Source organism: Colobus angolensis, unplaced genomic scaffold (genome assembly GCF_000951035.1).
Source record: "Colobus angolensis palliatus isolate OR3802 unplaced genomic scaffold, Cang.pa_1.0 Scaffold504, whole genome shotgun sequence".
Classification (NCBI taxonomy): domain Eukaryota; kingdom Metazoa; phylum Chordata; class Mammalia; order Primates; family Cercopithecidae; genus Colobus; species Colobus angolensis.
This window is the reverse complement of record NW_012118533.1, coordinates 226,299-250,484: the sequence shown is the minus strand read 5'-3', so window position 1 is coordinate 250,484 and position 24,186 is coordinate 226,299. Positions and strand designations below refer to the sequence as shown.

The 24,186-nt window shown below is 35.3% G+C and overlaps 2 protein-coding genes across 2 annotated transcripts in view; one reads left to right on the top strand and one right to left on the bottom strand.

Moving 5' to 3' along the window:
- PPIP5K2 (diphosphoinositol pentakisphosphate kinase 2) overlaps positions 1-24,036 on the bottom strand; it is a 77,674-nt gene extending 53,638 nt beyond the window's left edge. The window contains exons 1-8 of the mRNA XM_011960110.1: positions 23,748-24,036; positions 18,267-18,658; positions 14,312-14,507; positions 11,154-11,244; positions 9,826-9,911; positions 3,024-3,178; positions 1,369-1,470; positions 77-238 (exon numbers count right to left, since the gene is read on the bottom strand). Of these exons, the coding sequence (XP_011815500.1) occupies positions 77-238; positions 1,369-1,470; positions 3,024-3,178; positions 9,826-9,911; positions 11,154-11,244; positions 14,312-14,507; positions 18,267-18,380 (906 nt within the window). The 5' untranslated portion in view covers positions 18,381-18,658; positions 23,748-24,036. The remainder of the gene's footprint in view (positions 1-76; positions 239-1,368; positions 1,471-3,023; positions 3,179-9,825; positions 9,912-11,153; positions 11,245-14,311; positions 14,508-18,266; positions 18,659-23,747) is intronic.
- A 54-nt stretch (positions 24,037-24,090) lies between these two features.
- The window catches only part of GIN1 (gypsy retrotransposon integrase 1), a 32,279-nt gene continuing 32,183 nt past the window's right edge, over positions 24,091-24,186 (top strand). The window contains exon 1 of the mRNA XM_011960109.1: positions 24,091-24,171. The gene's annotated coding sequence lies outside the window, so the exon portion shown is untranslated. The remainder of the gene's footprint in view (positions 24,172-24,186) is intronic.

Below are 24,186 nucleotides of genomic sequence, written 5' to 3'. Positions count from 1 at the left end.
ACCAATAATGTCTTAGTCAAAAAAGAAAATTAGAATTTACCTTTATAAGGATCTATAGATTTGTATAACATCTTACCTTAAAAGCAAGGCAGACTTTCCAAGCAATTAATTTCTCTCGTGCATTGAGAATAACAGGATATCTTACTTCTTTTCCTTCACTGTCTCGTTCCACCTTGCCATCAAGTGCTGGAGATTTTCGAGCTTCAGCATGGGCGTAATCTGGACCCACTGTATAAACCTTTCAAAAATGTTAAATAAATGTATAAATACACGTGTGTGTGTGTGTGTGTGTGTGTGTGTGTGTGTGTGTGTGTAACCAGCAGACAACAAATCCAATGAAAAAAATAACTAAAAACTAGTTCCAAATCCAGGCTATTAGACACATCTTTTTATTTTACATGCCCAAATTTTCAGTTCATTGGGAAAGGTTGTAAGTAATCATTATATGGCAAAATTGGTAGAGTGAAGTTTCATTCTCTATAGAGAACTATTATACTGAGTATTATGAGGGAATACTAGGATGTATACAATGTGATTGCTGTCTTCAAATTGTTTCAGTTTAACAAATGAGAAATGCAAATATTACAGGAAAAAAAAAAATCCCAAAAGAAAATCTTTAAAAGGGTGAGGGTATGAATCTGAGTGCAGATAAGAGAAGAAAAGTAAAAGAAAGAGGCATGAACAGCATGATGTATTCAGGTATTGGCAAGTTATCTGATATAGTTTATACTGTAAGAAATGAGGTTTATAAGACAAACAGAGGACAGACTGAAATATCTTGTATGGCAGGATTATGAATCTGGTTATTATTCTGTGGTCAATAAGGATCCACTAGAGAATTTTTAAGGATTCATACTCAGATTTATACTTTAGAAAACATTCCGGTTAGAGAGAGAATGGCTGAAGGTAAAGCAATTAAGACCTTATTTGTCACGAACTAAAATGACAGACATGTTTTATATCACATCACAGTTGTCACAGATCTCAAAACCTCACTTACATTAATCACTGCTTGGAATCTGTGATGGTTATTAGACCTTTATCCCTGGTATCTTATTACTTAATGCCCCTTTAAAGACTTATTATGTATAACACAAAGTTGGTTTTTAAATATTTTATTATATTTGAATAAAATTTGTCTCCGTCATAATCTTACATGTTTAAAGCATTTAAAAACACTACTCTTAAAAAAGAGTCCATAGGCTTCAGACTGCTAAAGATATTGATGGTACAAAACATGAGGAATCCCTAATCAAAAAGAAAGAGATCCTGAATAAAGGTTAGATACAGTTAAAGATTAACTTCTTTTTTCTGATATCATTGGTAAACTTGAAATATAAAACTAAAATCTATTTTAATCAATCCTACCTTAACATCAGTACCATCTGTGGGCATAAACTCTTCATATATATATGAGCCTGTTTTTCGTACATTGCTTTCTGGAGAATAAACACTACTTCTACTTCCAATCTGAAAATAAAAGATGTCCATCGATATAAAAAAGCAAATTACTTCCCTCATTTTTATGATAAAATGACAAATAGTTTATTAACCATCTATTTCCATCTTAGACATTTTCAAATACATTTTTTTTTTTTTTTGAGGCGGAGTCTCGTTCTGTCGCCCAGGCTGGAGTGCAGTGGCCGGATCTCAGCTCACTGCAAGCTCCGCCTCCCGGGTTTACGCCATTCTCCTGCCTCAGTAGCTGGGACTACAGACGCCCGCCACCTCGCCCGGCTAGTTTTTTGTATTTTTTTTTTGGTAGAGACGGGGTTTCACCCTGTTAGCCAGGATGGTCTCGATCTCCTGACCTCGTGATCCGCCCGTCTCGGCCTCCCAAAGTGCTAGGATTACAGGCTTGAGCTACCGCGCCCGGCCTCAAATACATTTTTAATCCACAAATAATTAACAAAACTTACTATATACTTTGCACTATAGTAGTCTCTATTGTTACCATAACTTACATATTAAAGATATAGAAATACAATGAACAGTAAGAGTTATGTTCCTAAGATTCATCCAGGTTGCTGCATGTAAGCTTGTTCATTTTTACTACTCTAGAATTTTCCACTGTATAAATACACCAAAATTTATCCATTCTCCTATCAATGTATGTTTAGGTTGTTTTCCAAGCTTTGGTGATTACAACGTTGCTTTCAACGTTCTTATGTGTCGCAACAGCAAACATGTATGAGTGTTCCTAAGGTATATAATAAAAGTGGAACTGCTCGGTGATAGAATGTGCTCATATTCAACTTGTGAAGATAATGAAAACTCTTTATCAACTATTTTAACAATGTAGGGTCTCATCAGCAATGTGTAAGTTTTCACTGTTCTACATCCTTGTTTACACTTGTTACTGTTAGGCTTCTTAATATCTGCTACTTTAACGGATGTTAAAATGGTATCTCACCGTGTTCTTAATTTGAATTTCCATCAATTTTTATACATGTATATGCATTTTACATTCTGATACATTGCTAAATTATGTTAAGAGGCTACATTACTTTGTATTTCTGCCAACAGTGTTTGCCCTTGTGCTTATTTCTCAACTAGCTCAATATTTTTTATGTTTGTCAATCCAAAAAGTAATACAATGTCATTATATCTAGATTTGATTTGCATTTATTTTATTATGAGTATAATTAAGTGTACTTTCATGTATGTAAAGTTATCAGTGTTACTTTTTCTATGAGCTGTTATTTTTCTGGGCCATTATTCTAAAAGACTGCTACTGCTTAAGTGAATTTCTAGTTTGACAGATATACAAAATGGGAAGGAAAAGAAAAGTCAAGCATCTTTCCTGGCATTCTGCAGGCAGAAATTCTGCTTAACAACATTAAATAACTAAAATGATGCCATGCCTTTCTAACAAAGTATATCAGTTTTATAAATTTACCTCTAAATGATACATTTTCAAGAGTTCAATATTTAACCATAATTAAATGCTTGATTGCTTTTAATAACACTTACACAACAATGTATAAAGAAGAGTATTCATACAAAAGTTACAAAGGTTTTACCTTTCTAAAGAGTCTTTGACTTCCACCACCAGCAGAAGTTGGGTAATAAATGTAAACATTGTGATCTTCTGCACTGACTGGCTTTTCTACAAATGGCTTTTGAAAAATTTCCCCATTTACTTCTACATGATCTTCCCCTTCAATCAGATTACATTCTATAAAACAAACATGATTCCAAGAAATATCACATATTCTTATTATATTATCAGGACACCACATTATTATCAAAGACTTTTTTACTAAAAGACCATAGAAGTAAATTTGGATAATGTACTCAGTTGACTTTAATTATACATGTTTATGTAAATAACATATGCCAACGTTTATGATAATATATGGCATTAAAAGCTATAGTTCTTCAAAATTTTACAGACTTACCATTTCACACTACCACACCACAGAATTCAAAGTTAGACGTGAAATTATTATATCAAGACTGAGAAGTAACTCAAGAATGTCACCATCTTCTGAAAACTGTTTGAGATTATTCATATCACAGATATCATAAAACATGAAGTTATTTAAGTTAGAAAGTAACTCATATGCAAAGCCAGTTCAATTAGAAAGTTAAATTTTTACCTCTAGACAAGAAAAGTTTCCTGCTTCAGATGATGATTACTTTATATCTTTTTTAAATGTTATTTTTAATCATCATGGGTACATAGTAGTTGTATATATTTATGCGGTCCATGTGAAATTCTGATACAGGCATACAATGGTCTAATAATCAAATTGGAATAGTTGGGGTATTCACCATCTCAAACATTTATCATTTCTTTGTGTTAGGAACATTCTAATTTCACTCTTAGTTATTTCAAAATATAAAATAAATTATTGTGAACTACAGTCACCCTATTGTGCTACTAAATACTGGATCTTATTCATTCTATATAACTGTATTTTATACTCACTAACCATCCTCACTTTATCCCCATCATCCTTGCAACCCTTCCCTCCAGTAACAATTATTCTACGCTCAAGCTCTAAGAGTTCATCTTTTTTTCTAAAGCTCCCACACGTGAAAACATGCAATATTTCTTTCTTGCCTGGCTTATTTCACTTAACATAAGACTTCCAGTTTCATCCATGTTGTTGCAAATGACAGGATTTCATTCTTTTTTATGGCTGAATAGTATACCATTGTCTATAGGTATCACATTTTCTTAATCCATCCATTAATGGACCCTTAGGTTGTTTCTATACTGGCTATTCCAAATGGTGCTGCAATACACGAGTGCAAATATCTCTTCAATATACTGATTTCCTCTTTTTTTGGACATATACTCAGCAGTGAGATTGCAAGATCATATGGTAGCTCTATTTTTAGGTTTTTGAGGAAATTCCATTCTATTCTCAATAGTGGCTTTACTAATTTATATTCCCACCAACAGTATTCCCTTTCTCCACATCCTCACAAACATTTCTTATTGTCTGTCTTCTTGATAAAAGCCATTTTAACTGGGATGAGTTGATATTTCATTATAGATTTGATGTGCATTTCTCTGATGATTGGTGACGTTGAGCATATTTTCATATACCTATTGGTCATTTGTATGTCTTCCTTTGAGAAAAATCTGTTCAAATCTTTGCCCATATTTTAATTAGATTGTTTTTTTCCTATAGAGCTGTTTGAGCTTCTTATATATTCTGGTTACTAGTCCCTTGTCAAATGGGTAGTTTACAAATATTTTCTCCCATTCTGTGGACTGTCTCTTCACTGTATTATTTCCTTTGCTGTGCAGAAGCTTTTCATGTTGATGTGATCCCATTAGCACATTTTTGCTTTGGTTGCCTGGGTTTCTGAGGTCTTACTCAAGAAACATTTGCCCAGATCAATATCCTGGAGTGTTTCTACAATGTTTTCTTCTAGTAGTTGCATATTTTCAGGTCTTAGATTTAAGTATTTAACCCATTTTGATTATATATATAGAGAAAGATAGGGGCCTAATTTGATCCTGCATATAGATACCAAGTTTTCCCAACACTACTTACTGAAGAGACTGTCCTTTCCCCAGTGGCCATTCTGGTCAACTTTGTCGAAAATGAGTTAATTGCAAATGGATGTATTTCTTTCTGGATTCTGTATTCTGTTCCCTTGGTCTATGTTTCGATGCCAGTACCATCCTGTTTTGGTTACTATAGCTTTGTAGTGTAACTTAAAGTCAAATATTGTGATTCCTCTAGTTTTGTTGTTTTTGCTCAGGCTGGCTATGACTATTCTGAGTCTTTTGTGGTTCCATATAAATTTTAGTATTTTTTTTCTATTTCTGTGAAGAATGTCTTTGCTATTCTGACTGCATTGAATCTGTAGACAGTTTTGGGTAGTATGGCAATTTTAACAATACTGATTCTTTCAATCTATGAAAATGGAGTATTTTTCCATTTTTTGTGTGTTCTCTTCAATTTCTTTCATCAGCATTTTATGGTTTTCATTGTAGAAGAGATCTTTCATTTCTTTAAGTGAATTCCTAGGTATTTAATTTATTTGTAGCTATTGTAAATGGGATTACTTTTTTTTTTTTATTTCTTTTCCAGATTGTTTGCTGTTCACATATAGAAATGCTATGGATTTTTGTAAGTTCATATTGTATCCTGCAACTTTACTGAACTTGTTCTAATAGTTTTGTGGTAGAGATTCTAGGATTTTCTAACCATAAGATCATATCATCTATAAACAAGGATAATTTAACTCCTTTCTTTTCAATTTGGATGCCCTTTATTTCCTTCTCTTCCCTAATTTCTCTGGCTATAATTTCCAGTACTAAGTTGAATAAAAGAGATGAAAGTAGACATCTTTGTCTTGTTCCAAGTCTTAGAGGAAATATTTTCACCTTTTCCCTGTTCAGTATGATGTTAGCTGTGGGTTGGTCATATAGGCCTTTTATCATATAGAGGTAAGTTCATTCCATACCCAGTGTTTTGAGAGATTTTATCATGAAGGGATGTTTAATTTTATCAAATGCTTTTTCTCTATCAACTGAAATGATCATATGTAGACAGTATAGAGTTGGGTCTTATTTTTTAATCCATTTTGCAACTCTATGTCTTTTGATGCAAGAATTTAGCCCATTTACATTCATGTTATTATTGATAGGTAAAGACTTGAAAGACTTGCTTCTGCTATTTTGGTATTTGTTTTCTGAGGTTTTTATTTTTTTGTCCTCTCTTCCTTCCTTCCTGTATTCCTTTGTGGGAAAGTGATTTTCTGCCTGGGCATGATGGCCCCCAGCATGTCGGGAGTCTGAGACAGGAGGACCACATGAGCCAAGGAGTTTTGAAACCAGCCTGGGCTACACAGTGAGACCCTGTCCCTACAAAAAATAATTACTTGGACATGGTGGCTTGTGTTTGTAGTCCCAGCTACTCAGGAAGCTGAAGTGGGAGAATCACCAGGGAGTAGAGGCTATAGTGAAAAGTGATCACGCCACTTCACTCCAACATGGGTGAAATGCCATTATGCCACTTCACTCCAACATGGGTGAAGAGCAAGACCCTGTCTCAAATACATATATATGTATGTAATTCTCTCTGGTAGTATGTTTTAATTTCTTTTTATTTTTTGTGTATCTGTTATAGGTTGTGATTACCATAAGGCTTACAAATAACATTTTATTACCAATTATTTTAAATTGATGACAACTCTGATTACAAAGAAAAGAAAAAGAAAGAGAAAATTTTAAAAACTCTACATTTTAACTCCATTTCGCCCATCCGTGTTTTGGCTTTTTGTTCGCTCTATTTTTATGTTTCTACACTCCCAAGAAGTTGTTGTAGTTATTATTTCTGATAGATTTGCCTTTTAGCCTTCCTATGAAATATATAAGAGGTTTGTACACCATGATGACAGTGTTAGAATATTATGTACTTATCTGTGTACTTACTATTACCAGTGAGTTTTACACATTAAGATGATTTCTTGAATTTTTTTTTTTTTTTTTTTTTTGAGATGGACTCTTCCTCAGTCACCCAGGCTGGAGTGCAGTGGCACGATCTTGGCTCGCTGCAAGCTCCACCCCCTGGGTTCATGCCATTTTCCTGCCTCAACCTCCTGAGTAGCTGGGACTACAGGCACCCGCCACCAAGCCCGGCTAATATTTTTGTATTTTTAGTAGAGACAGGGTCTCACCATGTTAGCCAGGATGGTCTCGATCTTCTGACCTCGTGATCCACCAGCCTCAGCCTCCCAAAGTGCTGGGATTACAGGCATGAGCCACTGCGCCTGGCCCAGATGATTTCTAATTGTTAATGTATTTTTCTATCAGATTGATGAACTCCTTTTAGCATTTCCTGTAAAACATTTCCTTAGAGACCCTGTAAGATCTTTTTCCTATCCTATCCTATAAGGATAGGAAATTCCAGGATATTGGTAATTCATGAATCCCTCAGCTTTTGTTTAGTAAAATCTATTATGTCTTCATGTTTGAAGGATAATTTTGCTGAATAGAATATTCTAGGTTCGAAGTTTTTTTTTCCTTCAATACTTTGAATGCCATCACACTCTCTCCTAGCCTATAAGATTTCTGCTTAGATGTCAGCTGCCAGGTGTATCAGAGCTTCTTTAAATGTTATATACATCTATTCTCTGGGTGCTTTAAGGATCTTTGTTTATCCTTGACTTTTGAGAGTTTGATTAATATATGTCTTATTTGGGTTAAATCTTCATATTCTTCTATGACCTATGGATATTCATATCTTTCTTTAGGTTTGGAAAATTGTTATTGTTTCTTTCAATAAACTTTCTACCATGATCTCTCTATGTTCTCTTTAAGAGCACTAATTATTGGATTTGTCCCTTGAGGCTATTTTTAAGAGAGAGAGAGAGATATATATAAACATTTTCCCTTCCCCTTATTAACTACATAGGTTCCAAAGTTGTCAAAGAAAAATGAAGAAAGGAGTGGGCCAAAAAGATGAAAAGTGCTACCTGAGAAGTTTGTTCAGACTCCTCTCAGGTCTCTTTAGTCCTGTAGGTGTGTTTCATTCTTTTCCTCTCTTTCTCCTCTGGCTATGTATTTTCACATAGCCAGTCTTCAAGCTCACTAATTCTTCTACTTGATCCACTTTGCTGTTGAGAGGCTTTGATGTATATTTCAGTGTGTCAACCAAATTTTTCAGTTCCAGAATTTTGGCTTGATGGTTTTGAATTATTTCAATCTCTTTGTTAATTTCTCATGATACAATTCCGATTCATTCTCCATGTTACCTTGCAGTTCTTGAGCTTCCTCAAGACAGCTATTTTGAATTCTCTGTCTGAAAGGTCACATATCTACATCACTCCAGGATTGGTAACTGGTACCTTATTTAGTTTGTTTGGTGAGGTCACATTTTTCTGGATGTTCTTGATGCTTGTAGACATTCACTGATGTCTCGGTATTTACAAGTTAGATATTTATTTCAGTCTTCACCTTTTGGGCTTCTTTGTGCCCATCCTTCTTGAGAAAGCTTTCCACATATTCAAAAAAGACATAAGTGTTACGATTGAAGCCTGAGGTCACTGCAGCTGTATTACCACGAGGGGGCGCCCTAAGCCCAGGAATGCTACAACTCTGGCCGACATGTTCACAGAGGCACTACCTTGGTAGACTAATTTTTCGGTTCTTATGAAGGTGCTTCCTTGCATTGCTAGTTTATAATTTGGTGTTCCTGTGGGGAGTGGGACAATCACTGGAGGGTATATTCGGCCATCTTGTTCTGCGCCCCCCTCTAGTTTTTAATTAAAGATGGTTCAAGGTATGATAAATTCATCAAAATTCCCCCACAATAAGTGTGAACAGAATGTTAACACTTAAGACAAACATATATCTTGCCTTCAGACTAAGTTAGGTATAGCTTCCATGCTATGTTTTAGATAACCAGAAAAAATGGAGCAAACAGTGCTTTAAAATACTAATAAATACTTAGAAGTACTGTTGCCCCTTGTTATAAGCGGTGACTGGTTCCAGGAACCCCCTCGTATACCAAAATCTTCACATACTCAAGTCACAAAGTTGGCTCTGCAGAATCCATGTAAATGAAAAGTCGGCTATCAGTAAATGTGGGACCCACGAATCCAGTATTTTCAATTCATGTTTATTCCGTGAATAAGCAGACTGGCAGAGTTCAAACCCATGCTGTTCCAGGGCCAACTGTATTTCCAAATCCTTGGCCAGTAGTTAGTTTTTGGCATTGTAGCATGAAGTTTCTAATACTTAATTCAATAGTCATAGATAAATCACTTGTTCACCCTTAATCAATAAAATTCACTCGTATGTAATTTCAAAATTCTAACTCATGGTTCTTAGAGATATGTGAAAGGTAGGCCAAAGAAGAGAAGGATAAATAATTCCTAAATTATTAGTTAGCCTTTAAACTCAGTGTCACCTTTTAATTGAGTATGTTTGGCTATTTAGATTTTTTCTGAGACGGAGTCTCGCTCTGCCGCCCAGGCTGGAGCGCAGTGGCGCAATCCAGGCTCACTCCGCCTCCCGGGTTCACGCCATTCTCCTGCCTCAGCCTCCCAAGTAGCTGGGACCACAGGCGCCGGCCACCGAGCCTGGCTAATTTTTTGTATTTTTAGTAGAGACAGGGTTTCACTGTGTTAGCCAGGATGGCCTCGATCTACTGACCTCGAGATCCTCCTGCCTCGGCCTCCCAAAGTGCTGGGATTACAGGCGTGAACTACCACGCCTGGCCTAGATTATTTTTTAAAATGGAATAGAATACTATGAATTCTTTAAATTCCTTCCAGTTAATTATTGTAAGAATGTGGCCCAAAAGTATGTCAAGTGGCAAAGGAAGCTTACCTAAAATCTCTTACTCTTACCTTTAGGATTATTTGGGTCACGGTTCAAAATTGCATAACGAGGAAGTAAAATACCTTCAGCTTGAAGAATACTATATACTTCTCTCCTGAAGAAAAAGGAAAACATCCTTATTGTTTTATTGCTCCATTTCACAATGAATAGATTATTGTAGTTTTCTTAAAAGACATTATTACTGTTCTACAAATAAAAAGGGTATATATATCAATCCTTTTTATTTTTCAAATAAACAAATGTCATTTCAAATATTGAAAAAAGGTATTCTGAGGAAATATTCAGCAATAAGAACAAAAATTTATGCACAATTCTTTTCTAGCTTATTAGGATACTAATTATTAAAACTGAGAACATAAATGTATTTTAAAAATGGCTGAATGAAATTGATATATCACAATGATAGAACATTACCTAAGCATTAAAAACCTTATGTTCAAATAGTATTTAATGACATGGAGAAATGTTCACAGTATACTAGAGAAAAGTGATTCTAATTTGGTAAAATGTGATTGTGTGTATGTATTGCTTTCTATAGGAAAAAATATGATAGATATAGTGACAAGATTAAATGGCTTTCAGTATGCTTTTACTTTTCAAACCTTTTAAAACATACATTTCTATAGCTATAGCTGTATATATATAAATACATATATATGAATTAATATGTAAATCTAGAGAAAATGTTTTAAATTTTAGATATTAATAATTGTTACTCTCTGGAAGAACAGAAAAAAATAGCAGAGTGAAAAAACCATAGGGTCTCATATTTACAAAGCATTTTCGTATATATAATCTCATATTGTAATGGTAACACTAGAAAATAGAATGCTGGTGAGATTATGATAGCTATAGGAGTGAAACATCGATTGAATGAAATACATAAATACACTCATATTTTATAATGTATTAGAAATCCATGCTTTTTACCTGTTCAATGAATGCTAAAATATACAGTATAATATTTTTCAAAATAGGTATACTTTGCCATTTAAAAAATCTAGTTATAATGAGTAAAGTCCTAATTTCATCATCAGTCTCATGATAGAAAAAGTGCTCATAACTTTCAATGGTTTAGCAGGCTCTGGAAATTGTTAAACAATCTCGGTTAAGTCTGTCCTACTACTTGGGGAACTACTTGTGACTTTGGGTAGATTAATCAATCTTCCTAATTATCAAGATTCCTCATCTGTAAAATTAGGTAATCAACAACTCTTTCTGAGTATTTTGAAAGTACAATGAATTAATAATGCAAAAACACCTGATGCCATGGCAGCGTAGAGTAGGTACTAATGTTAATTTTCCTTCCCTTAATTCAGCCAACTTCACCACTCACCTATCTTGTATGAGATACTGCATATTCAAGTCATTGATTACAAATGGATTCCTGAGTTTTGCATAGGCAACCGCTTTGTCCAGTGGAAATCCTAAGAATACATATTATTAACATATTCTGTATAATCTCAAGATAAGCATCTATACTTTATTAATTTGAATTGATGCCACCTCCCATAAAAGATTAATTTCATTAACACATAACTGCCTTCTATAAAAGGTATGGAATAATATATACATAAACCTTGATTTAACTTATATATTAAATCTTATTTTTTCCTAATTTGATTGTTAAGGCACAGCAAACCAGTGGTTATATAACCAAATTTGGAGCACTGACATGTGAGTCAAGGTCTGCCTAGTCAGTCACCTGAAATAAGGTAAAATTCACCTCATACACAAAGAGAAATCTATATATAAATAGCATGGGTGTATCAGAATCACCTGGTGATTTTTAAAAAATATATTCAACATCTCTTCTTTTCTCTTAGATATTTTGATGCCTACACACATAAATTAGCCGATATCCAAAGAACTTATGTACCTTTAAAAACAGTGGGCCAGGAGTGGTGGTGCATGCTCGTAATCCCAGCACTTTGGGAGGCCGAGGCAGGTGGATCACCTGAGGTCAGGAGTTCGAGACCAGCCTGGCCAACATGGTGAAACCCCGTCTCTACTAAAATTACAAAAAATTAGCCAGGTGTGGTGGCATGCACCTGTAATCCCAGATACTTGGGAGGCTGAAGCAGGAGAATCACTTGAACCCAGGAGACGGAGGTTGCAGTGAGTGGAGATTGCGCCCTTGTACTCCAGCCTGGGCAAGAGAGCAAGGCTCTGTCTCAAAAAAAAAAAAAAAAAGCTATACAAGCAAAAATTAATTCATATATGACATATATGCTCAAAATATATGAGCAGAATCATGCTATTGCTTGGTCAACATTAAAATATTAGAAATTAACTTCCTAAAACTTGTAGACTGGTAAAAGTACTAATTACAATGAAAACAAAATCAAATAGTAGATATAGTTAAGAACAGGTTCCCTCCCCCAAAATCTAAAAAAATCTTATGATTATATTTTATTCTCTATATTGGCACTAATGCCAGGTACAGTGGCTCTTGCCTGTCCCAGTACTTTGGGAGGCTGAGTTGGGAGGAGTGCTTGAGGCCAGGAATTCAACACCAGCCTGGGCAACATAGCAAGATCCCATTTCTACAAAAAATTCAAAAGAATCAGCTGAGGGTAGTGGTGCAACCTGTAGTTCTATCTATTCAGGAGGCTGAGGTGGGAGGATCACTTGAGCCCAAGAGTTTGAGGTTACAGGGAGCTATGACTTTACCACTGTACTCCAGCCTGGTTGACAGAGCAAGACCCTCTCTCCAGGGGGAAAAAAAATTGACACAAAGTCTCCAATTTTATCCATCAATACACATCATTAGTTGTATACCATAATAGTTAAAGACATAAACCAGCGTTCAAATCCTGGTTCCATCTTTCACTAGCTATGTGACCTTGGGCAAATTTATTTAATGTCTCTAAGCCTCTGGTACCAGCATAAAAGAATATTATACCAGTCTTACCTAGTAGAGTTTTGAGGAATTAATAATAGTGTGGATATAAGGCACTAAGCACAGTACCTGACATAGTAAGTGCTCAATAAATGTTATTGTTATTATTCCTTAAGAGGCAATATTTTAAGAAATATCTATGGAAAAGGATAAAAATCAGCAAGCATACATAACTTTAGTATTCAACTACATAATACTAAGTATACTGGTGAAGAGACTATATTTTATAGCACTACCAGGATAAAGAGAAAAAGTATTAAAACATGCTGAAAATAAAACAAAACAAAAAGCTGTGGCCAGTTAAACCAGATTTATTCCTAAACTCCTCTTAGTTTTCAAAATTTAAATAGAGATACCTTATATCAAGAATCACTTAGCCACAAATTACAAATCCTGCAAGTTTTGTAAAGACTCTCAGAATTCACTGCTTGTAAAGATGTCTCGATGTCTATGATTTGAAGCCTCCTTACAGGATTTAGCAAACAGAAAACACCTACAGTGTTTCCTGCTTTTGGTTTTGTTAAAGAGAAACTTTTTCCCTACCAAGAGATGGTATGTGGAATATGACATTAGCTATAGCACCTAGTTTTTACAGGCAAATATAGCATTAATAGGCCGAACCATGTGAGGGTAAGGGAAGAATGCTTTACTCTCAAGGAGGAAGAAATTTTAAGGTTCTCTAAAATGAGCAGCCTGAGTCTTTAAAGATCAGTGTCTTGACTTCTCTATGAAATAATGAACATGAATTTAGGCTATGGTAGCACAACCATGCTCCATCTTCTTCCTGCTGAAGTAAGACTTTAACATAGCTCAGGACAACATATTTTGGTAACAAAAGAAGATTAAATATGAATACATTTACAACCGAGAGCACATCTTTTCAATTAATAGTTCTTAGTGGGAAATTCACTTAATTCACAGATTCTTAGGCTATGAATTTTCAGATGTACCCTCAGCAATAATTTGATTAGTGGACTTTACAATGACATAATACTTAAGCTGAATTGATATTTCAGTTTGATTAATAAAATATAGCAAGGAATATCTAAATATCTCAAATTATTAAGTTCTTAAAAATGAAGTATGAATATGTATATGGAAAATGATAGATCTTGTTCTATACAGCATACAAAGGGACTTAAAGTATTCAATAATTCAAGAACTTGTCCTAAGAAATTTACAGATGCAAACAAGAGCTCACACAACCTTATTTTTAATAGTGAAAACTGGAAACTGTCCAAATATTAGGATATTAGACAAATTTAAATATGTTATGGTATATCCACACAATGATATGCTATGCCACTATTAAAAACCACATTATCTAAGAATGATATGGTAGGGGAAAAAACTGCTTGATATAATAGTGAAAAAGGTTAAATATAAAATTACACATACACTATGACACTAAATTAAAAGAAAATACACAGAGAAGACATACACTGGAAAGAAATATATCAAAATGTTAATATCACCTGTCCATGAAAGTGGGTGAAAGTTTATTTTTGTTTTACCTCATAGTCTACAATTAATATGTATTAGTTTTATACTCAGAGATGATAAAGGAGTTTCTCCCCCACTCCCCTTAATACCTTTAGAATGGAAAGAAATAAGACAATCACATAAAGGCCAGTTTTCCACTGGTTCATTCAAAATAACCTCCTCTTCAAATACTACTACTGTGATATATTTAAATAAGGAGATCCGTTCAAGAATTTCCTTCATTGGTTTGGATTTGGATTTCTTTGCCATGGAACATATTCCAACCACAATCTGCCTTTCTGGTGGCTAAAACAAAAATGAAACAAAAAATCGGGTTAACTTTACATGAACTCCAAAGTACAGCTATCTTCATTTGTTTTCCAAAAGTAGATAAGGCATGTGATCAATCAATAAAAGGGACACATTAACAAACAAAGGAATCTTTAAAAATTATATCATTGTTATAATAAACACTTAAAAAAGAGTTTTCTACAAAGGTCTGGAAAAAAATTTAAAAACAAAAACACTTTCAGAACAAATATTGTTGCTATTTTCATTGAAATTTAAAACTAAAAAAGTACCCCCTCTTTAACTACCTCTAGCATTTATTTATCCTCCTCATACCAGTAAAGTATAGTAACAGTCAAAACCCATCTACTCTATGTAGAAAGATAAAGAATTCTCTTGCCTAAAATAAGACATAGTCCTGACTACAAAGCTATACAGTATTAAACTATTATTGCAGTTTGCACTTGAATATTAGTTGGTCACCAATGACAACCTGGAAGAAAATTTTAAAGAAAGCCACACTGCCAACAGAGGTGTCAAGTCTCTTTGCCCCTCCTGTCTTCATAGTCAATACTCCTATTTGTTGGGGTTACTGATCTCTGGCATCCTCGTAACAGCTCGAAGGCCACGATTCAGTCTAAAACTTAAAAAGCAGGATATAGAAACTAATTTATGAGTAGCTCCTAGATTTATAAAATTACTCAAGATTCATTTGGTGATCTTTGCATGTAAGTGCTTGAGAGTTTTATCAAATATACAAAAGCTGTCTTCAGTTTCTCATTTCAATTCTTCTTTCTTCCATGATACTTTATATATTTCACACAACGTTATAATCTAGGTTCGAAAGTGCTTTACTGGGCTTTTTCTTAATATATCTAAAAATAAAATTGGATAACATCAGAATTAATTAATTTTTTTTTTTGAGACGAAGTCTGGCTCTGTCACCCAGGCTGGAGTACAGTGGCGTGATCTCAGCTCAATGCAACCTCCGCCTCCCAGGTTCAAGTAATTCACCTGCCTCAGTCTCCCGAGGACCTGGGACTACAGGTGTGCACTGCCACACCTGGCTAATTTTTTTTTCATATTTTTAGTAGATATGGGGTTTCATCGTGTTAGCCAGGATGGTCTCGATCTCCTGACCTTGTGATTTGCCTACCTCAGCCGCCCAAAGTGCTAAGATTACAGGCATGAGCTACCACGCCCAGTCTAAATTGTTCTTTTTTTATGCCTAGAACCATATTTCTGTATGGTCTCCTCAAACTCAAGAAATGTAGAGTTCAAATTGTACTACAGTTGACTGGTAAATCAAATAGATTATAAATGCTAACCTTCCTGGAATCTTCTGTATTTATCCCTCTGACCATCCACTTTTATATAAGACCTTATTCAATGCTTTCCTGATCAAAAGTTTTGATACAGTTCATTATAATGTTCCTAAAGTAGATTTCCCCAGACAACAAATGTACTCTAACCTAACATTTCAAATTGCTTTACAATTTTTTTACATGCTAATATATTAAGTCTTATGTATTACAAATCGATTTAATGAGTATCTGCTCAATGGCTAAGATGAATAGGAACCATTCAAGTTCAAAATGTATAAATAAACTTACATTCTTAAGACACAATAACAGAGGTTCTCTGTTAGGTAAAACCTTAAAGTCATGAAGATAATTTTTTAAACTGATCTGAGGTATTTTGTTAGGTTGAATGTCTAAAAAAACTATATTCATACCTTTGAAGTCTAAAAACGGGAGAGAAATTTTAAAAACAGAAGAATGACCTGGAATAAATCATTTTATAAATATAAAGCTATAGATCAAATAAACTAAATCAAGCTTCTGTAAAGTGATAATAGTGCACCATACGATGTGCTGAAGATTAGATATACAGACGTACCTGTACTCAAAGTACTTTGAGTCTAACAAGGAACACAGTAATAATAAAATACATTGTGATACATGGAATAGAAGTACAGTTGGCCCTCCATATCTATGGGTTTACATCCATGGATTCAATTAATCATGTATTGAAGATATTTGGGGGGGGGAAGCATCTGTACCGAACATATACAGATGATATTTCTTATCATTATTCCCTAAGCGATACAGTATAACAACTATTTACATATTTATATTGTATTAAAGTAATTTAGAGATGATTTAAAACATATGGGTAGATGCGGCTTACATGTAAATATCACACAATTTTATAAAAGTAACTTCAGCATCGGCAGATTTTGGTATCCACAGGGAGTTCTAGAACCAATCCTTCATGGATATTGAGGGACAACTGTATATACACCAATGTAAAGACACAGTAATGAGGAAGATGTATTCCAATCTGTGATGGAAAAAAAAGCAAGGAGAGTGGAAAGAGTGAATGATGTGAAATCTGAGGAGGGTTTGGAAGAATGAAAAATAATTCACAAGGTATTCCAAAATAAGGTCATTTCAGAAAGGTGAAAGAGTACATACAATAGCAAAGATGCATGGTATGACAATAAATACGTGGAAATAAAAATGTTGATGTTACTAAAACATAGAAGGTAGAAAGAATGGGAGAGAGGTATGGATGTAGATATAGATGAGACATAAAAGCTTTTACATGTAAGAAGACTGGCTTTGATCTGCCAGTAGTGTTTACACTATATTCAGAAGAACTCTAGAAAAAGGGGATAAAGGTAGTAGAGGCTGAGTCAACAGTGCTTTCTAGTTTAAGTGAGCCAGAGATGCTCTGCTTTCATGTTTGACTTATAGGACTTCTAGATAAAACTTCAGATGAAGAAAAGTTTGAGCTGGTAAGAGAAGCCTGCCTGAAAATCTAGTTTTTCAGGGGCAGGAGGTAGCAAAGGTGCTCCGCATTGAAGGTTTGAAATGAGCTAACAGTAGAGTTTGCATTTCAAATATGTGTAACTCCACTGTGAAAGATACTGTTATTATAAAAAAGGGCTTAAAGAGTCATCTAATCACTATTTTTGGTTTTACTATTTTTACAAAATAGAACAGGTTTTTCTCCTAAAACTAAATTCTCTTTCCAATTAGAAATATATGAAAAACAAACACGTACTGTAGGTATTTTAAATCAGTATTCACAGTAGTCTCTACTTAAAAAATTAAATGATGAGTAAGAAAAATATTGGTCTAATGTAACTATAGCAAAATGAGTATAATAAATGTATATCATTCCTAAGATCCAGTATGGATAGAACATTACATCAGAAAGAGAACAAGCTTTAGACACACACACAAACACATAGATACTTTAGGTAGCCTACCCTTTTAGCTACTCAGTTTTCAGACTTCTGAAGTTAATAAATATGAGTATCTTCAGTTCAACCAGAACTCACATTGGTAACATAAGCTTAATGAATCTAGTTAAGTAATCCTTCTTCTTTAAATAACCTTTAAAATTATTTCCTTCTACTTATCATCAATTATTTGTTATGTATTTCTACATACAAGAAAGCTTTTGGATTTATGGCCCAGATTACTGTTTCTCTTTGCCACTTTTTTTTACCTAACACTGAGTTACACTATGTGTATCACTGAAAGAAACTAAAATAGGCATCATTAAATAACATAAAGGTTTGACCGATAACGGTATTTATTGATTCATCATAGATTCAACAACATCAGTCATGAAACAAAATATACTTTTTCAGTTTAAAAATTTTCCAATAAAAAGAATCTTAAGATTAATTCACATTAACAGTGATTAGTAAAAAGCCTATACTGTATTGGTCTTCTCTCACCAAAGAAAAAACAAACAACTTACAGAATCATCTTCTTCCTCATCATCTTCATCTGCATGGTGGAAGAAATGTCGATAATTTCCAGGATTTATTTCTGTATCTTCTGGTCCAACGAAGAATCTGGGGGCTTCACTCATTTTTATTTTATTTGATGTAGATATAATTGAAATGATTTATATTAGAACTGCTTCTAAGTAAATAGCATCAGAAGAAAGCATTCTCCATATATTAGCTGACACACACGTCTGTGACAGCTTGTTTCTGCTTATACAATCACTTGATATTATGACTGTTGGCAAATACTCTTTTGTTCTTAGATATCATTGCTTCATTGTTGATATCAAAGTTGTTGCAATTCAAAATACAAAGACAGTGAGGCTATTGCTTTCTTGAGTTGATACAGCAATCTTCTTACCTAAAATGTAATGAAAAAACTAATTTTGGGAGGTGCATTCCAAAAACATTCCTGTAAAAAATAATTTTTAATGACTCTTGTAAAATCAGCACCAATAACTTGATGAATATTGTCAAAATGAAAATACAATTTCTCCCATAAGAAAATTACTTATAATAAAAACGAAAAATTAAGAAACTAAAACTGATCCTCAGTAGTATACATCTTTTTTTTTTTTTTTTTTTTTTTTTTTTTTTTTGAGGCGGAGTCTTGCTCTGTCACTGCAAACTCCGCCTCCCGGGTTTACGCCATTCTCCTGCCTCAGCCTCCGGAGTAGCTGGGACTACAGGCACCCGCCACCTCGCCCGGCTAGTTTTTGTATTTTTAGTAGAGACGGGGTTTCACCCTGTTAGCCAGGATGGTCTCGATCTCCTGACCTCGTGATCCGCCCGTCTCGGCCTCCCAAAGTGCTGGGATTACAGGCTTGAGCCACCGCGCCCGGCCAGTAGTATACATCTTAGCAACTTGACAAACATGAATTAACAAAAAGACTACACATTAAATTCATCCCAAAATATCTAAACCAATTAAGAGAAAATTACTCAAATTATAACAAAATTATATTAAAGCTAAATTTGTTAGCACATAGTTACGAAATATCTGAATGCAATGGAAAAGAACAGACAAATGGAATGCAGCTTTAAAAACCACTGACAAATATTAATCTGAAATTACATTAAGTCAATTTGTAAAAGCTGCCTGTAAACAGGTATTTTAGGGAACATAACAATTCTATATTCTGGTCTCATACATAAATGAACAAAAAAAGATTAGAATCAGAACAAGATTTCATTTAATAGCAGCTCTTAAACGTGTAGAAGTCGAAAACTCTTTAACAAATCTAATAAAATCTATGGATCTTCTCCCCAGAAAAAAAGAAAGTACATGTGCACTAAATTCTGCATTCACTGACATTCAAACTCTTCCACATAATCAGGCATCCATGAGTATCAGTTAAAGAACTATCATAGCTTGCACCTGTAATCCTAGCTACTTGGGAGGCTGAGGTGGGAGGATCGCTTAAGCCCAACAGTTTGAGGCTGCAGTGAGCTATGACTGTGCCACTATACTCCAGCTTGAATAACAGAGAAAGACTCTGTCTCAAATAAATAAATAAATAAATAAATAAATAAATAAGAACTATCATATAAGAGCAGTATCATCTCAAAATATTCCTTACCATAGTTGTTTACATGTACTTGTTTCCTGGTCATATTAAAATTAATTATATACCAAGATGAAACTACATAACAAATGCTTCATTTGATTACTGGTAGTAAAAGAAATTAATCAATCAAATATTCTTAAAAGTCAAACAATATGCTAGGTAGAATTAAAAGCATAACTCCAAAAGTTCTATTCCTAAAGATCTAATTCCAGTATAACTGGTGACCTCTCAGTAGACATTAAAATCAATTTACCCAGTCAGCCTTCACTTTAACCATCTTTAAATTACAGTGTTACATTTAAAATAATTTGCAATTTAAAAATAAAAGTAGAAATAATTTACTTTATAAATCAATGCCTTTTGTTCTATTCCTCTGCATTGTTTAACATGTAAAAAATGTCTACTGAAAAAAAAAAAGTTTCCAGTTGCTGTAAAATTTGATGTTGGTGGATAAGTTGATCTCAGTTCTGTTTTCTATCAAATGGCAAATATCTCTTGGTTTCTTTTAAGTTTTTTACTCTCTCCATCTAAAAGAGCTCAAATATTTCAATAGTGGAAGGGGAATGTTCTGGAGTCAGGTACATCTGTTTTAATCTGTCACTTCGTAGCTAGTGACTTATGCTAGTTGCTATTAGTCTATAAAAAAGGGAGAACAGTAACACCTGTAACCCTGTAAAGACTAAGTGAGATAGCATAAGTGCTTGGCGTATATTAAACAATAAACCATAGTTTCCATAAACACTCCTATAAACCAAACTCCCTACTGACTCTAACATATAAATCTAAAAGAATCTGAAATGAGTGTTATGCTACTAAAAATGTCCACACTCAATGCAGTAGTTCTCAAACATTAGAATGCAACGGAATCACCTGTAGGGACTTGTTAAAACACTAAACTCAAAACTCTGGGGGTGGGGCCCAATATTTTGCCTTTCCAAAAGTTCCAAGGTGATGCTGATGTTGCTCGTCTTGGAATCACACTATAAGAACAATTGCTCTAGACTCAAAACTGGGTTTGAAAACTTTTTCTGAAAGTTGCTCAGCTCTGTGTCCTTAGTCAAGTTATTGAAACTCTCTAGTCATCATCTGTAAAATGGGATTATAAATTTCATATATTGTTTTGACAATTAAATTACAATACAGATGCCACAGCAAATAGCACATATTAAGCACTCAGTAAATGTTAGTTGTTTAATATCTTGTTAAATGTTGTTATGACAGTTTTCTAACAAATTTAATTGGCAAGGAACAAATATAAATAACTCAATTTAGAATGTATTTACTTACCTCTTGTGTAATGAGTCACAGAAACTCCCTTTGCCACTGTTGTTGTTGGAGACCTCTTTACATCTTTTCTAGTCTTACCACACTGCTTGAGACTATCATGAACACTACTGCCTGGGATAATCATTCTTCTCTTTCAGACCTTTACTGGTCACAGCCAGAGCTACCTGATCCTCAAAATAACACCCTGGATCATCCATCAGTCCCACCTAGTATTCAGATCCCCCTTACCTGAACTTAATATTTCCAAGCCATCATTCCAACCCTTTCCATGGGTTCCCTCAGGAGCCCAATCATAAACTAGTAAATCTCTGCTCTCAAAATCAGAGGAAATAGGAACCCCTGCTCCTGCTGCTCCTGCTGCTCCTGCTGCTCAGCCTGAACGCAAACACATAACCAGTTTTCCAGAAATTCCAAAAGCATTTTCCAATGGAAACACTGTTATAAATTGTGTCTCCTTTCCAGGGCACTAATAGTACATCCATGTAATAGGGAATAAATAAGCTTCTGCAGGCTGGCAAAGGCAATCTGGTTCATTTATAAGATTACACAAAAAAAGCCCATTCCAAGTTCCAAAGGTCTGAAAACACAACCTTCACGTTGATTTTTTTTTTCATTCTTCAAACGTTCATTTAATACTTTTTTGCTGAACCTGCATTTCCTTCTGCCTGGAATTCACTGCTCTCCTTGAAAGTTCCTATGCCCCATTCAAAAACCAACGGGAAGGTCTTCAATGAAGGTTTTCCTGAGAACTATCACACTTCTGATAGGCCCTAAATATACGTAAAAACCCTCTCCCATTTTCTATGTTCCGCAGCATTTTGGATCTATCTTTTCACTTATCTGTTTCCATCAGAGTTGGGTTTTTTCCTCCCCAACTTTTTATTATGAAAAATGACAAATATTCACGAAAGTTGAAAGAACAGTTTATTAATCATCCATATGCCCACCATTATACTTAACGATTGCCAACATTTTGCCATATTTGCTATTTATACACACACACATACACTTGCTGTACCATTTGAAAGTACTAGGTATCAACACACTTCAACTCTAAGTACTTCTGTATGCATCTCCCAAAAATAAGAACATCTTCCTACATAAACACAATTCCTTTTCCACATGAGAAAATTAATAGTCCATAACACTGTCTATATTGTGGTTGTATGGGAGCTTTTAGAGAATGAGGACCTAATCTATATATTCCCGCTACTTAACTTGGTTCACAGCACTTATTTGGGTAATCAACAGATGTTCTACCAATTGTTCAGTTTAATACCCTCACAACAACTACTCTGAAAGTTATATGAATTTAAAATTTAAAACAGCAATGTTTGATTTTAAAATTTTCTGCACGTAGGTTTAGTCATTTGCTTTAAATAAACCTGTGCTGCAGTAAGTACAGTATTCTGAGTTCTGCACTACTTAATTCTGCATCACAATGCTACATAAAGACAGAGATCATGTCTAACTTTTGTCAGACATGTAAGTAGGTACACCAATTTTTTTTAAATGAATGAATACTTTCCGACACTGAAAATGTTAGTGAAGAAATTGAAATCAAGGAAGAACAGGACGGGACAATAGAATACAGATTTTGAAGGCAGACATATCTGGTTTTTAACACAGATTCAAACGTTTACTTACAACTGTTTACTAGGGCAAGTTGCTTGACTGCTCAAAGCCTCAATTTCTAACTCTGTAAAATGGTGATAATAATCTAACATATCTCCTGGAATTGTTGAGAGGAACGAATGACACAAAATATGTAAAGCACTCGGCACACATAAGACTCAGTTAATGGCAACTATCATTATTTTATCTATCTAAGACAAAAAAAATAGCTATTTCATTAAAGAATTCACAATAGCAAAACAAATTCCTGTCCCAGTGTAGAGCGAGGATTTTATGTGCTAAGGTCAGCTACGCTTCCCACTTCCATAGTTAAGCCTTCCAGCAAGACACCTACTACCCAAAGGACTCCAAGAGTCGCAGACCCCCAGGAAGAGGTCAAGAACCTCGTGAATCAGATCCAGGGATCACCACCCCGGCCCTTTCTCCTTCAAGGCGCGGAATGCTGCAACGCCCTCCAAATGATTAGGTGCGGCAGTGACCTGCGGCCTCGGTCCTTACTATGAAAGGCTGCAACACACGAGGCTTTTGTTCTGTTAAAGTGGGTGTAGGGTTCACAGAGAGGGATAAGGACTAAGGAAGAAAAATTTTTTAAAAGCCACCTCTACGCACAGCAGTGCCATAACTCGAGGCTAATCACTTCGGTGGAGCCAGAAACAGCGTGGGGTAGAAGCTCGACAGTTCCCTTTTAGCTGAGCTTCAATTTCTGGCGTCTCAAACCCAAGAAATGAAAAAGGGAAGCCATGGAGGAGCAGGAGGAGAAATCAAGGCGCGAAAGGACCCTCAAAGCTGTACTGTCACTCCACGCCCAGCCTGTCATTCGCTGCAGCACATGCCCCTCGGTGGAGCGCGTGTTTAGGCTCTGCAGGGCACAGGAGACAAAGCAGAAGCCCAGCAGCCGCCTCAACCCTGGCATGATCAGGTTCCGCATCTCCGGTTCTCCTCCAGTTTTGGGGCCCTCACCTGCCACGAATGCGGTCGTCACGCGAGCAGTTGTGAGATGGTCAAGCCCATTCAGGTCTAGGTTACCCACTTTCATCCCGGAGGCAAGGGTGAGGTGTTCGTCAAGTTACTTCAGTTGTAGGCGTGGACGTAGGCTACTTCCTTCAGTAACAGCTATAGGGCCACACAGGGGCACCTCAGGCTACTACACCTCAGAAATCTCCGTCACGCCTCTTCCCCGCCCTCCTCGGGTCTCACGCCGAAACCTCACCGGGCGGAACGATTTCCGGCAAGAGCCAAACGATCCGTCCTAACCTTTCTGACCGGGTTCCAAGGCTCCCAAAAGGACTAGTCTCTAAAGGACCTGGGTAGTTCCGCTTCCGGCAGTGCCAGATAAATCACGAGTGGAAGCTTAAATCTGTCGTTTGAATTTAGGACCACCTCGGTGAGCGGTCGTTCT